The 17,661-nt window shown below is 32.8% G+C and overlaps 1 protein-coding gene across 3 annotated transcripts; it reads left to right on the top strand.

The window, feature by feature from the left end:
• The first annotated feature begins 10,717 nt into the window (after positions 1-10,717).
• On the top strand, positions 10,718-14,028 carry LOC113855076 (50S ribosomal protein L27, chloroplastic). 3 transcript variants are annotated; one of them, XM_027486534.1, is made up of 4 exons: positions 10,744-11,084; positions 11,830-11,931; positions 12,021-12,223; positions 13,825-14,028. In XM_027486534.1, the coding sequence occupies exons 1-3, from the start codon at positions 10,806-10,808 to the stop codon at positions 12,198-12,200; spliced, it is 561 nt and encodes a 186-aa protein (XP_027342335.1). In that variant the 5' UTR covers positions 10,744-10,805; the 3' UTR covers positions 12,201-12,223; positions 13,825-14,028. The 3 variants fall into 3 exon arrangements, with proteins under 3 accessions (XP_027342334.1, XP_027342335.1, XP_027342337.1); XM_027486536.1 differs by having other exon boundaries at positions 12,021-12,193; positions 13,825-14,016; XM_027486533.1 differs by lacking the exon at positions 13,825-14,028 and having other exon boundaries at positions 10,718-11,084; positions 12,021-12,468.
• The last annotated feature ends 3,633 nt before the right edge of the window (positions 14,029-17,661 follow it).

The raw sequence follows: 17,661 nt of genomic DNA, 5'->3' as shown, positions 1-17,661 counted from the left end.
CACTTGATCATTACAGAACTTCCATAAGTAAGGGTCGTCCCACACGTAGTGCTTGGCATCGCTCTTAATCTTGTCCCTTTGAATTTTTGATGCATATGTTGGGAAAACTCCTGCAACCAAAAAATTAACCAAATCATCATACCAAGGTACATGTGATGTGCATAACTCTAAGAGTTGTTCATCAACGAAATCATCCTTGAGGGGAATGAGTTCAGGGACTCCCTTTATTCGGCTTAAATGGTCTACTACCAAGTTTTGTGCTCCACTTCTGTCTTTAATCTCCAAGTCAAATTCTTGAAGTAAGAGCATCCACCTTATTAGCCTGGGTTTAGAATCTGTCGTTTTTAGCAAAAACTTCAAAGCATAATGATCAGTGAACACCACAACTTTTGATCCTAACATATATGATCTGAATTTATCTAATGCAAACACTATGGCCAAAATTCCTTTTCAGTTGTGGTGTAATTGGATTGTGTAGTGTCTAAGGTCCTAGAAGCATAATAAATGACATGAGGGACCTTACCAACCCGATGTGCAAGGATAGCTCCCACTGCATAATTTGAGGCATCACACATCAGTTCAAAGGGTATTGACCAATCTGGAGGTTGGATAATTGGTGTGGTGGTTAAGGCTTTTTTAAGGAAGTTGAAAGCCTTCTTGCAGTCCTCATCAAAGTTGAATTCAGCATCTTTTTGCAGCAGCTTCGAAAGAGGAATTGCAATCTTGGAGAAATTCTGGATGAACCTCCTGTAAAATCTTACATGGCCCAAAAAAGAATGAACCTCCCTCACGCATGAGGGGTAAGGAAGCTGTGAAATAACATCCAATTTTGCAGGATCAACCTCAATGCCTTTTTCAGAAATTATGTGGCCTAGAACTACACCCTGCTCTACCATGAAATGGCATTTCTCAAAGTTAAGTACAAGGTTAGTTTCAATACACTTCTTCAAGACTTTTTCTAAATTGACTAAGCATGCATGAAAGGATGTGCCATAAACTGTGAAGTCATCCATGAAGACCTCTATGCAATGCTCCACTAAATCAGAAAAAATACTCAACATGCATCTCTGGAATGTGCCAGGAGCATTACATAGGCCAAAAGGCATTCTTCGATAAGCAAAGGTGCCAAAGGGACATGTAAATGTGGTTTTCTCCTGGTCTTGAGGGGCAATACATATTTGGAAATAACCAGAGTAACCATCTAAAAAGCAATAGTGGGACTTACCTGCCAATATTTCTAGCATTTGATCAATGAAGGGTAATGGGAAGTGGTCTTTCCTTGTTGCCTGGTTCAGCCACCTGTAGTCTATGCAGACTCTCCAGCTGTTCTGGACTCTGGTAGGTATCATTTCATTATTCTCATTCCTGACCACAGTAAGTCCAGATTTCTTTGGGACCACTTGCACAGGGCTAACCTAGGTGCTATTAGAGATTGGGTATATGATCCTAGCTTGAAGCAACTTGGTGACTTCCTTCTTCACCACATCTAGGATGATGGGATTCACTCTCCTTTGAGGTTGTCTCACGGGTTTAGCATCCTCTTCCAACAAAATTCTGTGTATGCACATGGAGGGGTTAATTCCTGGTATATCAGCAAGTGTCCACCCAATGGCTCTTTTGTGCTTCTTGATTACTTCTAGCAACTGCTCCTCTTGATCACTATCAAGCTTGGTGGAGATGATAACTGGGAGCTTCTTATTTGGTTCCAAATAAACATATTTCAAATGCTCCGATAGAGGCTTTAACTCCAATGTAGGAGGTTGTTCTATAGAGGGAAGTGATTTAGCATTTTCATTTGACAAAATCTCTGCAACATTCAAATCAAAGAGGTTAGATTCAACTATATTTGCTAAATCCAATACTTCACATTCTACCCCTATGGAATTATCAACTTCATCAACATTAAAAATTTCAGAACTTTTATTCAAATAATCAGAATTTTCAGCACAAGTATCATACAAAGAATTTTCATATGATTCACAAACAAAAGCATCTACACAATGGGAAAAATTAAGGAAAGAATTTCTCAAAATTTCGGTGCAGCTCTCATTCACTAATGCATCAAATACATCAATATGGAAGACAGAATGTTCTTCAATTGGATGTTTCATGGCATCCAATATGTTGAAGCGCACAATGTTCTCCCCAAATTCCATGGTGAGTGAACTGGCATGTACACCAATCTTCGTTCTTGCAGTCTTCAAGAACGATCTTTCCAAAATGATTGGTGTAGAATTTTTGAGTGACTCCTCTTCTTGTATGTCAAGGATGTAGAAGTCAGCTGGGAAAATGAGGTCATTCACCTTCACAAACACATCTTCAACAAGTCCAGCTGGATGTGGTTTGCTTTTATTGGCCAACTGAATTACTACACCTGTGGGCTGCAAGGGACCAAGAGATAGAGAGGAAAAAATAGACATTGGCATAACATTATTGGATGCTCTTAGATCTAACATGGCATTGTTTATCCTATTATTACCAATGATGCATGGAATAGTAAATGTTCTTGGGTCTTTACACTTCTCAGGCATTGTGGTTCTCTATTTCTCAAAAAGTGCAGAAACATTCCTACCCATATTGACTCTCTCATTACCCTTCAGACGCCTTCTATGTGTACACAAATCTTTTAAGAACTTGGCGTACTTGAGTATTTGTTTAATTGCCTCCAGCAAGGGTATATTCACCTCAACCTTTCTGAAGGTGTCCAAGATTTCTTTGTCACTCTCCTCAGCTTTCTTACTTGGTTTGGTGACCATAACCCTTTGAGGAAAAGGTGGTGGAATTGCCCTTTCAGCTTCTTCTACCACTTCTTGAGTGGTGGGTGCATTTTCTTCCCTCTTTCATCAACCAAGGGGCGTGAGATCTCCTTCTCCCTAGGCATTTCAGGCTCTTGCATTACCTTCCCAGACTGCAGAGTAATTGCACTGACATTCTTTAGGTTTGTGACTGTCTGTGCTGGGAGGTTGCCTGAACCTTGGGACTGAATCTGATTTATAGAGGAAGCCAACTATCCCATCTGGTTCTCAATTGTTCTGATACTAGCCTCTGTTTGCTGTTGAAAGTTAATGTTGCTCATGGCCATCTGCTTCACAAGCTCCTCCAATGAAGGCTCATTTTTCTAACAGGAAGAGGCTTGGGATGAGGACGCTTGCTGCTGTTGGTGAGGTTGTTGCCTATGTTGTTGATCATTCCATTAGCGTGGCTAATGTGGCCTGCTTTGACCAGCTTGGTAGTTGTTGTTTTGCTGATTTTGCTGGTTGGAATTTCCTCCCCACCTCAAGTTTGAATGATTTCTCTTGCCCGGGTTATACCGGTTTGAAGAAAGATCCCAGCTTGATTGTTGCTGCGGCTGCTGAAAAGGAAATTTGTTAGTGTAAATATTTACAGCATAGGCTTAGGGGTTACTAATGAATGAAATATTTTCTCATTTGCAAAAAGATTTGTCGTGAACCTTCATCAAAATATGCAGAAAAATTTATGTAGTCTAGGATGCAAGCCTAGGTCGTCTCCCATGAATCATTGGACAAGTGACCAAATATCAAACATGTAGTGTGCAATGTATTTAGAAAGCAAGTAAAAAAGGGGGGTTTTGTGATTTCAAGTTCAATCAACTTAAGTAGAAAATTAAATTGCAAAGTTCAATCGATAAAATGTAATAACCCGTAGTTCATTCATATAAACTCTATCCCTATTCCTCTCAAGATTTAATACTCTTCCTCTCCTCCTAGAATTAGGTTGATTTAACAAGCGAAAATTAACCTTATGTTTTCATATGAATTAAGCAATCCAATGAACTCCAATCTCTCATTCCTTGATTACGCAATCTTGGAATTAAACAAGAATTAAGCAATTCAAATTTAGAATTTCCTTAAAACGAATTAGGGTTCATTACGCAATGCTCCCCTCATTCAACCATTAATTCAATTCAGGAGTTTGGGAGGAAGAAATTCATGGAAGAAAAAGATTTGCATTAACATTCAAAAAACAAGAATTCAAGAATTCATATGAACTCACTAGAGATTACAAGAAAATTAACCCTTCATGAGGATGGGTCTCACAATTGCAAAATGAAAGTAAAGAGAAATTAATAACATTAATAGAAAAATCAAAGAGAAGTAAGGAGAAAATGGAAATCAAACCCTAGGAGAAAATGGAAATCAAACCCTAGGAGAAAATGAAAGTGTAAGAACTTCCTACCCTAATTTGGTAAAAATCTATTTATACTAAAGCTGGCGCCGCCCAAAGTAATTACTCTCATTCTTTCATAGTAACCACGTGCAGCATCAGTTGGGTTTTTCCTCTCTGGAGTGATTACTATGAATATTCATAGTAGTTACGCGCAGCACTGGGACATTTTGGGTCTCTAGAGTGATTACTATGAATATTCATAGTAGTTACGCGCAGCACCTTCAATTTTTGCATGCTCTGGAGTGATTACTATGAATATTCATAGTAACCACGCGCAAGTTTGGTTGATTCTGGGCTGCTGTAGTTGTCACTTTAAGCTTTGAAAGTGATCACTTTGGTCCCTTTGCTGGAAATGGCTTGCTGTAGTTGTCACTATCAATATTGAAAGTAGTTACTTTCACCTCAAATTCCTCAAAATCCAATAATTCTTCAAAATAAGCTTGGGGATTCCTGCCATATTATTCAAATGATCAAAATATGTAAAATAAACTATCTAAATTCATGTAAATTAACAAAAAACTAAGAAACCTATATTATTTAGCCTAATTGGAATATTCATCTTATTTACACTATCTAAGTCTATTCTTTTCTATAAAAAGTAATAAATGATGTATAAAAATGTAGTAAAATGTGGATTCATCAGTTACCTTCAAGAGTGTCTGACTCCTGCAATGTAGGGCAGCTGTCTGTGTAATGATCCGCAGCTGACCATATTTCACAAAGTGTAACTAAAACTGGTGGTGGAGGTGTTGCAGAGACAGCACTCTTTTGCATTGCAGCCAATTGCTTTACCATGGAGGCAAGCTCATCAATCTTGTGCTCCAATTTGTTTGGTTCTGCAGCTTGAACTTCATACACCCCTCTAGTAACACAGGAATTCTGTCTAGTTGCAAATTGCTGGGAGTTGGTAGCCATGTTTTCTATCAAGTTCCTGGCTGCCACAGGGGTCTTGTCTACCAAGGCTCCTCCACTCGCTGCATCGATCATACTCTTATCCATCAGGTGTAATCCCTCATAGAAGTACTGGATCAGCAGTTGATCACTGATTTAGTGGTGGGGGCAGCTGGCACATAGTCTTTTGAACCATAGAGAGTTTCTCTTTCTAGCTATCTAATTCCACAAATTTCCTTTCTTATGGATGCAGCTCGGGAGGCTGGAAAGAACTTCTATAGAAAGATTCTTTTGAGGTTGTCCTAACTTGTAATAGATCCAGGAGGAAGGTAGTAGAGCCAATCCTTCGCGGTGTCCATTAATAAGAAAGGAAAAGCCTTCAATTTGACATGCTCCTCTGGAACACCTTGAGGTCTCATGGTGGAACATACAATGTGAAACTCCTTCAAGTGTTTGTGAGGGTCTTCACCTACAAAACCATGGAATTTAGGTTGAAGGTGAATTAATCCAGTTTTCAAAACAAAAAGGGCGTCCACATCTGGATATTGGATGCACAATGTTTGGTATGTGACATCCGGTGCAGCTAGCTCCTTAAGAGTCCTCTCATCACCTGCCATTGCTCCAAAACTAGAGTCAAGTGAAAATGTAAAAGAGTAAACAGAAATTGGTGTCACAGATTGCAAAGATGCAGTAAGAGATGATGATGGTTTAGAGTGTTCAGAGTGATCCCTAGGTGTTCTAATGTTCCTATGAAAAGTCCTATCAATCTCCTGGTCTAATGGATACAAATCTCCAGGGTTTGATCGGGTCATGCACTAGATATCAACTGACTAAATTAGAAGCAAATTGAGTAAATGAAATAATAAGAACAATTTGAAATCTCTCTGCAGAATTATGCAGCAAAAGTGTATAAAAACATAGTATAATGCAGCAAAAGGAGTGCAGAAAATTGAAAGTGAGTAATTGAAAAATTGCAGCACTCGAATGAAGGAAATGATGTAGAAAATCTTGCAACAACAATGCAGAAACAGACCACAAAATTCGTATGGCTATCAACACAATACAAAAACTCAAAAAATGAAACAAATACACTAACATGCAAAACACAAAAACAGAGCACCAATCATGTTCAACATAAGTTCAGCACCAAAAATTTCCCAGCAACGGCGCCAATTTGATGGAACGAATTTCGCTACTCGTTATGCACAAAGATTGTCATTAATCCTCATCAAATATGCAAAGAAATGAATGCAATACTAGGGTGTTGTCCTAGGTCGTCTCCAAGGAATTTTTGGTTGGGAACATATATCGAACAAGTGTAAACCTATATTTTAAAGCAAGTAAATTGGGGGGAGGTTTGTCAATTTTCAGATTTTAATCAAGAGCAAAATGTAAACTAGTGAAATTCAATCAATTAAGAAGAGTAATCCCTAGTCAATCAATGAGTTCTATCCCTATTCTTTCAAACGATTCAATAATCCCCTTTTTTTCCCCTTGAATTAAGTTAATCTAACAAGTGAAAATTAACTTTAACATCCCAATTAAAATTAAGCATCTTAATGGGCTCCAATCTCTATCCCTAAGATTAAGCAATCTCAAAGATTAATCAAAATTAAGCAATTTTGGATTAGAATTTCGTTTGGCTAATTTAGGGTTCATCAAGCAATGTTTCCCTCATGCAAATTTCATTTCATTCAGAGATTGGGGTTAATAAATCCAAGGAAAGAGAGAGTAATATTGCCATTAAACCCAAGAATTCAAGAACCATATGAGTTGACTAGGAATTACAAGATAATTTAGCCCTCCATATGGATGAGCTACACAAATGAAAAACGGGAATGCAGAAACGTAAGCAACATTAAGGTAAAATCAATGAGAATCAAAGGAAAATTAGAAATTAAAACCTATAATGGATCCCTGGCTATCACCCAAGGCTCCAAAGCTTTGGCAAGAAAAATGTCCTAATTTGGCAAAGGGAATGAAAGAAAATTAAAAGTCTAAGCTCTCGTACCCTAATTCCTAAAATCTATTTATAGTGGAGGACATGTCAGCAAAGTGCCCACTTTTGCCTTTGAAAGTGTCCACTTTGGCTCTTGAGAGTGTTCACACGCATATACGTTGGTTTGCAAGTTCTCTGGAGTTGCCACTTTTTATGCTGAAAGTAGCTACTTTGGATGCACATAGCTACTATGAAAGACAATAGTGTCCACGTGCAAATTGCTTCTTAAGTGGCGTCCCTGGAGCTTTTCTGGAGTTGCTACTATAAAGGTTGAAACTGGCTACTTTAGACGCGCATAGCCACTATGAAAGGCAATAGTGTCCACGCGCAAATTGCTTCCCAAACGGTATCCCTGGAGCTTTCTGGAGTTGCTACTATGAAGGTTGAAAGTGGCTACTTTGGACCCTTTAATGCCCAGACTTGCTGTAGTTGCTACTTTTGCTCCTGAAAGTGGCTATTTTGGGGTCAACTTTCATCCAAGGGCCAAGATTTCTCAAAATTAGCTTGGGGACTCTGCAAAATTATCAAGATAATTAAAATTGCAATCTATATCTATGTAATTAAATGAAAATTAACCAAAAATTAATAAACCTATGATATTTACTCAAAATGTGATTTTTGTATTATTTACACTATCTAAGTCTATTTTTTTCTACTAAGGAGCACCAAAAAGGCAAGTAAAAATATAATAAAAAGTAGATTCATCAGACGACGGCGGTTTTTTTGTAAATTTTTATAAAAATAAAATAAAAATAAAAATATATAGTTGAATGAATGTGTATTATTCTCCTAATAGGAATATGTCAAAGAAGCAAAATTAAAAAAAAAAATACATAATAAAACTTACTTGAAGTTTTTAAACCTTTTGTTTGCCTTTTGTTCTTCCTCTTTTTCACTAACCCTCCTTTTTTTTTATATTTTTCAGAAAAATCTCCTCCTTCTGAAATTCTTGAACCCCTTTCTCATGGTTCATCTCCCCTTTTATTGCTAGGATTTTCATAAAATACCAAAAATCTAAAAATTTTCCTTTTTATGTATATGGTACATTAGTTTAAGAGTTTGGTTATTTGTAATATTTTATTTTCTTTTTAAGAATTAATTTTAATTATTTTTTCATTTTATTAAGATAAATTTCTATTTTTTCCTTAAAATCTTTTATTTTTATTTCTCTTTTGTAATATTAAAATTTAGATTATTTATTTATTTATTTATTAAAATAAAAAAATTAAATAAAAATTGCATTGTTCATAATGAATCATAAAAGAGGACTTAAATATAAATTTATCAAATTATCTAACTTGATAAGGTGTTGACAATTTAAAAAATTTCACAAATAGAGTTAGTGATAGATTGTTGACAAAAAGTCGTGGCAATCTTTCCCAAAATTGAGAATCTCCAGCAGTGTATCCTTTTAAAAAATATATCCCTCGTAAAAGAATGTTTTGAATTCAAAATTTATGAGAAAAAATAATAAGGTGGTCTTACAAATGTATTTTATAAATAATAAATATAAATATTTAATTTTTATGAATTTTTTAATTTATTACTATGCACGTAGACTATAAAGGTTTGCTACCATGACCTGATTTTAGATTTTATAGATATATTGGAATTTTAGTCGTAACAAACGAATAAACTTAGTTCACTGTTCAATGGAGCACCCGACTTGTCATTGTGTGATATTTCTTTATATGTTTTGAGTATTATGTGAATTATTGGAGAAAAAAAAAAGTAAATTCATACACATACTTGTCAGTTATATTTTATCTCAAGAAAATAAAAAAATTCTGATTTATTTTAAAACTCTCATACATTATAGTTAGAGTTAATTATGTTTTTTTTTTATTTTTATAAATATTAATATTTTATGATAAATTCTTATAAATTTTTTATTAAATTTAGTTTCTATAAAATTAAAAATTTAATATCTGTCGTTAACCTATATCTATTAAGTGTTGAGTTAGCTGACAAAGAATTAACTTAACACTACACATGGCACCACATAACAATAGGTGACATGCTACATTATTTTTTATTTTTATTTTTTATATTTAAAATTAATATTTATAAATAAATTTTTAAATATATTTTATATAATTACATAAAGATTCTTCTAATTTTCTTTTTTGCTTTTCCCTCTTCCCTCTTCTTTCCATCCTAACTAATTACAGCTATTTAATAAATATGCGATGTCACATTATTATAGAACTAAACATACTATAAATAGAAGGTTTCATAAGAAAATTGACAAACTAAAATGTATATTTTTTTACGCTTCTAATATAATAATTGAACAAAATGAATATTGTAAGTATATTTCTGTGCAAAAATATAACCTAATACTTCATAAATACAAAAAGGATAATGAAAAATATTTCAAACTTTTCTAGAATATAAAAAAGATACACCAAAATAAAAAAAAAAAAAAACTATAGATATAAGATATAAAGATAAATGAACAATTTATCATAGAAGATGCAAGAGATAAAGTACATAAACTTTATATTATCAAAATATGCAAAGTCTTTTTAATCTTTTGTGAAAAAAAGAAAAGTCAAAAATTTTAAATGCATAGAAAATCTAAATAGGATTAATGTATATATTTTTTGAAGAGACATTCTGTATCAAGAATGCTTGAAACTATTTGAACCTAAGCTTATACACTAATACTTGAGTTTATAAAATATCATTTGTAATTTATGAAGAAAAAAAAACTTAACTCATTAAATATTGATTATAGCTTTATTAATTATAAATGAATCAATATAAATGATTAGGTATTCTTATTATTTTGTACTTACAATCTTCGACATTGTCTAACTATATTTTAAATTAATTTTTTTATTTCCAATCGTAGTCTGTCTACGAAAATATTTATGAAAACATATTCAACCTTTTGTAATATTTAATCGAAAATTTTAAAGTAAATTTTTGTGCAAAAATTAAAAAAAATAATAAAATGGAGTAATGAAAAAATATTACTTTACAGGATTAAATTTATGTAACTTAGAGATATTAATAAACTTACGGAAGCTGCTTATTGCTTAAAAAAATTCTAAGAGGCGTGTCATTATAGTTATATTAGGTTCATTTTGTAAATATTTTACATATGTGCAGAAAGATTAAGTAAAATTATTATTATTGTTGTCGTTATTGTTATTATGTTTTACATATTTTTATGATATTTTATGCAGTCTTTCAATTTTATTAGTTTAAACATATTTTTAGTTTTAGTTTTAATTTTTCAAAATTCAATAAGTTTGATCTAAGTAATTTTTAAATTATGATGAAATTAAATAAAAGTTGTCCTGTGTCTATTTTTTTAAAATCACATTAAAAAGAGACAAAAAAGCCTGAAGTAATAAAATAAATAAATAAATAAATATATATATATATATAGTTATAAATATATTTAAGTTTTTTTGTCTTTTTAATTTTTGATTTTGACTTTCATTAAAACATATATTTGTTTTTAAATTATTCTTTAGTCTCAGCGTTGTTGGATGCCGATATAGTAATAGCACTGATCTGTAAGACTTAAAATGTTATTATTTGAACCATTACATATATTTATATTAAAAATTGTGAAAATAATTTCTTAATTTTAAAACAAATAATGATTTATCTCTCCGTAGAAATTAAAGCATTAAAAAGTTGTGTTATCAGCATTCATAGAACCCCACCTCTTCCGAGCGAACCTGTGGCCTTGGTCTCTCCACTCTCTGCCATGGCAGTGTGCATGAGTTTCAACCTAGCAACAGCTTTCAAAGGCCTTTCCATGTCTTCTTCCTCTTCCTTCTTCGCTGGCAGCTCTCTCCGTGCGGCTCCCTCAACGTTGGTGTCTCTCCCTCCGAGGTGCCCCCTGACCATTCAGAACGCACACAAGAAAGGCGCGGGCAGCACCAAGAATGGCCGTGACTCTCAGAGCAAACGCCTCGGAGTCAAAATTTACGGTGACCAAGTCGCCAAACCCGGTTCCATCATCGTTCGCCAGCGCGGAACAAAGGTGAATACTGTGGAGTTAAGGTGTATGAAATGCTAAGCAGGTGTTTGTTATAAGTTAAGGTGTATGCTTTATGTTATCATGATCACTGTGATTAGGAATGTCGTTTTTTTTATTTTATTTTATTTATGAATTGGAAATAACAAAACTTAGGTGTTTTCTAATTTGATGTTCTTTCTTCAAGATTGGAATTGTATTTCAGTAACTTGCTTAATGAATGTCGCAATTTGTTACTAAGGTTAAGCTCTAATTTTAATTTTAATTTGTTACTAAGGTACTGAATTTAAGTTTTGTCCAATTTGGAAAACACGTTTGATTAGCATTTAATATTTATAACATTGTTATTCAAAATTGAATATACGGGTGAAAGAATGTAGTAGAATGAAATGGGGTGGGAGTTGTTGGGTTATAAGTTAACAGTTTCGTGTTCGAATTTTCAAATGCTGAAGGGAGCTTGATAGTTTGTGCCGTCTTTTGGATTATGGCCAAGATTTATGCTTTTGTGATTTAATGAGTGTATGTTTTATTGAAACTGTAAAATACATCATCGCTGAATAGGTGCAAAATGAGTGCAAAATTTGTCATGCATTGGTAATCACAATGAGTGCAAAATGGAAAAAGAATGAATAAGGGGCAGTCTACAATCAATCTATGCCTTTGTCACAATAGTTTTTCATACATTCTGTAGAGTCTATAGTGCCTTGCTCAATGTTTCTATTTTCTAATTGTCTTTCTTTGCAAAATAAAGTTTCATGCAGGAAAGAATGTGGGGCTTGGCAAAGACTATACCATCTTCTCCTTGATTGATGGAGTTGTAAAATTTGAGAAATACGGACCTGACAGGAAAAAGGTTAAATACAATTATGTACAGCTTGATTTATATGGCCTACAATCCTAGAGAGTACAAATAAGCGAACTATAAAAGTTGTATTGTTACAGGTGAGTGTTTACCCACGAGAAGTACAGCCTGAGAACCCCAACAGCTATAGAGCAAGGAAGAGAGAGTATTTCAGGATGAGGCGTGAACGCAAGAAGGCTAAACAAGCAGCAGCAATACTTCAATCCCAGCTGGTTCTGGCTTCTGCTGATGATGCAGCTATCACTAATCCAATGTGCTGATTTTGTTACAATCGCTTCAATGTGTAAAATCCCTCTGTCCCAATTTTTCTGCTTTTGTTATCTGTCAAACCATTAGCATTGTATTGAGTTCTACGGAAGTAGCATGGCATAAGATGATTGTCTCTGTTTTCTTGGCGAGGAAATTGAACCATCCACGGTAAAAAAATCATTCATTATTGCGTCCCTAAACAAATTACAGATTCCTTTAAAATTTGTTTTCTTCTATAGTTTTCCATTTGATTAATGAAATAATTTCTTGGTTAATAAGTTCACACATTTCACTATCACATGCTATCTCCAGTTGATGTTTCATTTGACCAAGTTTCTAATCTTTGGTCTTTATTAGTGCGACATGTCGCATGCTAAGCCAGAAGATTTCACTAGTTATGTTTTATTTGTCTTAATGATGAAAAATTCTTGGAGCTGAAATATGGCTAAACAAAAATAGAAATGAAAACCACATATATCTTTTCTTGAAAGGTTTATATATATTCTTTGGTGTTTAAATTAATTAGTTGAAAGGCATGTATGTGGATAAATTTTAGTCTGGATTGGAGACTAACTCAAAAAAATACCCTTAGTCAAACTCAAAGGAGCGGTTTTACTGAAAAATATAGGAAGATATTGGAAGATCACGCAAGCAGCCAGTTCTTACATATGAAGAGATAGTACATTAGTTTCTTTTCTTTTTTATCATTGTTTTTGCGTCAACAACTAATTAGTTTTACAGCAGAAGAATAGTCAACTCAAAACAGTGTGCTCTTAAAAACCGAAGACCGGCTCAAAATTGTTAAAAGACAAGATTTAGGTCCAATACTATAGGTGTGATTTTGTTAAATAACATAACTAAGTTAATTTAGGGATTTTAATTAAAACCTGAATAAATAGAATGAACAATATAGTAAAACACATTTTGTTAACTTTGTTAATTCTAATATTTCTAAAAGAAAAAAAAAAAAAAACACCGTTAGCCTAATTAGCGACTACATTTTGTAACTGGATTATTGGACTACTGTTATGCAACTGGACATATTTTGATATGCGAGTCCATTGATTGGTTCAAGATGTGTAGAACATATAATAGTATACCTTAGTGAAGACTCCAACCAGGTGTGCTTTTTCTTGTGAACTCTGTTAAGCCTAATAAGATTAGCAATAATTTTTGCAACTGAATTATTAGAATATTGTAATGCACCTGGACAGAGTATTTTGTTATGTGAATACTGTGATTGGTTGTGGATGATGAGTACCACAGACACTTATCGTTTTCTTTGTTTCTAATACCAAAATGCGCCTTTTAAGTCACCTTTTAAGTTAAATATCATGACCCTCACATTTAAAAGATACTAATTCAGTTGGTCCTACAACTGCTAAATAGAAAATAAGAATTCCAATACGTATATGCGTAATAAATAGTGAATGGTCCATGTGCAATATGTAGAATTTAAAACAAATACCTGCAAAGTGTTAGATTATTTTAATAATCTTATTATAATAACTTATGTAAATTATGGCATGACTTTAATTAATGATTTAATGTGATGGTGGTTAAATATAAAATATAAAGTCATTGAAAGTATAATTATAAATACAATTATAAGGAAAGTTTCCTGTTTCCTTTCAGATAAATAAAAGAGCGATTATCAAATAGAGGTTACGGCGTCAATGACATCAAAGAGAGAGGTAACATCAAGGAACAATAGATTCAAGTTAGTGCTATTTAAACCCTTAATTGTATGAGAACAACGTAATTCAAGTACAAAGAAAAATAGTAATTTCATAATAGTTGTATCAAATAAAAATTACATAATAGAATCAAGAAAATTCTAACAGTTGGTATCAGAGTAAGGTTGTGAAATTTCGTTGATTCTCCATAAAAGATTGGTTCTTTATTAAAGTTTTTCATAAATTGCATGAACCCTAGATATTTTATATGATAGATAGACATAATTTTGATATTAAATAATCGTTTTGGATTCAATAATTGAAAATCTTAAGGTCTTGGAAGTTAGAAATATTAGGTTTTGAATTTATAATATGAGCAGGGCTATGTATGGACCATGTATCAGTGAGCAGGGCCATGCATCAGGGAGTAGGGCCACGCATTAGGAACAAGCACGACTATGCTTCAACGAAGCACGAGCCTTGCATAATGAAAGCACGTTCATGCATCAATTATAAGCACATCCATGTTTCAAGAAACAGGGGCATGCATCAAAAATGAAGCATGACCATGTATTAAGTAAAAACACAGCTGTGCATAGTGATTTCATGACAGAATAAGGAATATAATTCATAAAATTTATAGATTATTTTAGAATTATATCAAAGTGGATTTTACTTACCAAAATGATTAAATTCTCAAGTCAATTAATTCTAAGTTGTATGATCATAATGAAAGTCTCACAATTTAATGCCTAATTTTAAAGATAGCTTGTTAGTCACCAAAGTGACTTAACTTTAAAAGTTTGTTTAAGCATTTAAAAGCAAAGGGATCAAAATCGGATGGATAGCTATAGAACAAGAGTACAAGGGAAACAGGTTACCTACTCTTAACGGTCAAAGCGAACCTTTTCATTCTAAATTCTTGTCATTACATTTGTAAATTGCATCTCATGTAATTATTTATCATCAATCCGTGTGTAGGGGATGTGGGAAATCTTACTCTAATTCTCCCCTCTATGTTTCTAGCACTGTATTTAAGAAACACAGTCGCCCCAAATGTTGAAAGCAGAGAGACGTGATAAAAATTTAGGACAGCAACAAATATCCAAAAATTCAAGATAAGTGAGACTTAGATTATTGACATATGAGAGTTCCCTTGTCTTGTGCCATATTTTTTATTATTATTATACTTTGGTTGTTTAAAACCCTTTTAAACCACTTAAAACTAAAAAGAAATTGTGAATAAGCTTCTAAGTCGTTCAAATCACAAGCGTAACGTAAATTTTGGCCCCTAGCAACATGATCTATGGCCATTATGAGTTCTACTACCATTAATGGAACTTTCTGATTTTCAGTAGTGATATTTTCTCTTCATGTCCATACATCACAGCCTTGGCCAAGTATACTAGCATTCAACGAGTCTTCTAGGGGTTCAGATTCCTCTCCTTTTAGCACCAATTTACTTTTAAATTTTTCTAACTCCTTATGTGCATATAAAACATAAAATATAATAGTCATCTAAATAAAGAAATTACATAATAAATCTCAATGAAATACATAATTATGCAACATTTAAATTTAATTTATACTCAAATAATACGTTAAATACAATCATCAATATTTAAAATTATAAAACGTATGTACATAATCGTTTCATCCCATGGATGCACTAGTAACCAATTTGAAAAACAAAATACACCTTGGGATTGATGTTGACGTGGAGCTAGAATGATTATGGATGGAATGAAAGGGATATCTTGAGAGGCCATGGCGTACAGGGTTTCCTAATTTATTCATCAATTGAGCTTTCTTATGCTCTTTCATATCCTTTTTCTCTCGCTAAAATATTTTTGTTGTATTTTTCTTCTCCTGCCCATTCTTATATATATATATATATATATATATATATAAAAGCAAACTAGGAGTGTTTGATTGGGTCGTTTGTTAAATGCAACAATTTAAGCGGTCACCGTAACGTTTCCTCTCTAAACAAGTAAAGGTGCGATTGAGAATTGAAGTTTAGAAAGAAAAAAAAAAGAAGATAAATATTTAATTTCTAATTAAAAGAATTATATATTTATAAAAAATTTAAAAAAGTATCTTAAATATATGTTAATTTGTTATTTTATTTTTAATTTAAAAATTATTTGATAAGAAAATATTTATAAGAAATAAAAATGTTTTTTTTTTCTCTTCATTCACTTTTGAAAAATGACCACTAGACACATTCTTAATGTTCAATTTGTTATTGCTTTTCACACTATCCATTTTTTATTTAACAACTTTTTAAAAGTTTATCTCATGATTGATAATATGTATCTCACGAAAATTAAAAATGTATCTCCTCTACACATAGACAATTCATTTGTATTAGTATCTTACATCGTATTTAAAATCACATTATAAATTTTTCTACACTAAATTTTGAGAAAATTACTGTAACTCCCTTCCAAGTTTGTAGAATTCTATTTCATCCCAATTTTCGATCAAAATTTCATTCCACACGCACAGGTAAATTTAGACACGCACACACATGTAAGTGTATGATTATATTTAATTAAAATATGACTAATAATAACATTATATGAAAATTAACAAATAAATTATAAGAGTTAAATATATAATTCTCTCACGCAAAAGCTCAATTTTACAAACCTCAATATGCACGTGTGATACTTTAAAAGAATACCAATAGTAAAACGTTCATTAAATAGTAAAATAATTTAACAATAAATGAAATAATTTTTTAAATAGAAAATTATTCATTATTTTTATATTTTTAAATCATAATACAGCCGCTCATATTTTCTTCTTGCATTTAACTAATTTGAACTAAATTTGGAAAGAAATAGCGGGAGAGGAATACTTTTCAACGCGAAAAGAATTCGAAATGATATAAGAAAATAAAACTGGTTTATTTTACTCGTGATTTAAAGAAAATGTACCCAACAGGATGCTTGATAACAAAAGAAAAATGACTCATTGGCTTAATTATTTACTAAATTAAGCATAAGTAATTCAAAGGCGGCACCCGAGAACTATCACAGGAGCAGTGGCCAGTGAATCCCTCCTGTTGATGGCACGAGTAAATAATATGAGCGTACCTGCGCCTTTCATTTCCTTCAAAACAGAAATCAAGAGCTGAAAATTAAAAATTACGTGGCTTTAGGATTTTAATGAAATGTGATTTACTAACTCTCGTTTAACCCCCTTATCTCCAACGATTCTGTTCAGTATTTTTCCATCAAATCCACTCCATCTCGTTCTTCTACTCTCTTGTCGCTCAGGGGAAGCATGGGTTTGACAGTACGATTTGTGGTCATGACTCATGACCGCAATTGGGTTGCACAAATTAGAAGAACCAAGGGCGTGGCCATGACAATGCACGAATATATGAAAAACTAATAAGAAATCTATCCAAAAATATAATTTGATTTTGCACCTAGATCAAAGAACTCAATGGGCGTAGGTCAAGGGCATTTACTGCTTAATCAGAAATCCAAGGCAGAAGAGTATGCTGTAAAAAACAATAAAGGGAGAACTACTCTCGATAATATTATTATTAGTCATTTTTAATTAAATATAATCATACACTTACATCTTTAATTAAATATAATCAGCTGAGAGGATCCAACCCATCGATGAAAAGTTTCGGGTTGGATTTAAAGCAATGGATGAAAATACCAAACCACTTTTTTTCTCAGAATATATTGATTTTGAATTCAACCATCTAACACGTCAAATATGTCATCCAATTCTGTGGATTTCAACGAACAAATTTACTAGATAGAAATAC

Source organism: Abrus precatorius, unplaced genomic scaffold (assembly GCF_003935025.1).
Source record: "Abrus precatorius isolate BTA unplaced genomic scaffold, Abrus_2018 Scaffold11, whole genome shotgun sequence".
NCBI classification, from domain to species: domain Eukaryota; kingdom Viridiplantae; phylum Streptophyta; class Magnoliopsida; order Fabales; family Fabaceae; genus Abrus; species Abrus precatorius.
This window is presented reverse-complemented; position numbering and strand designations above follow the sequence as displayed.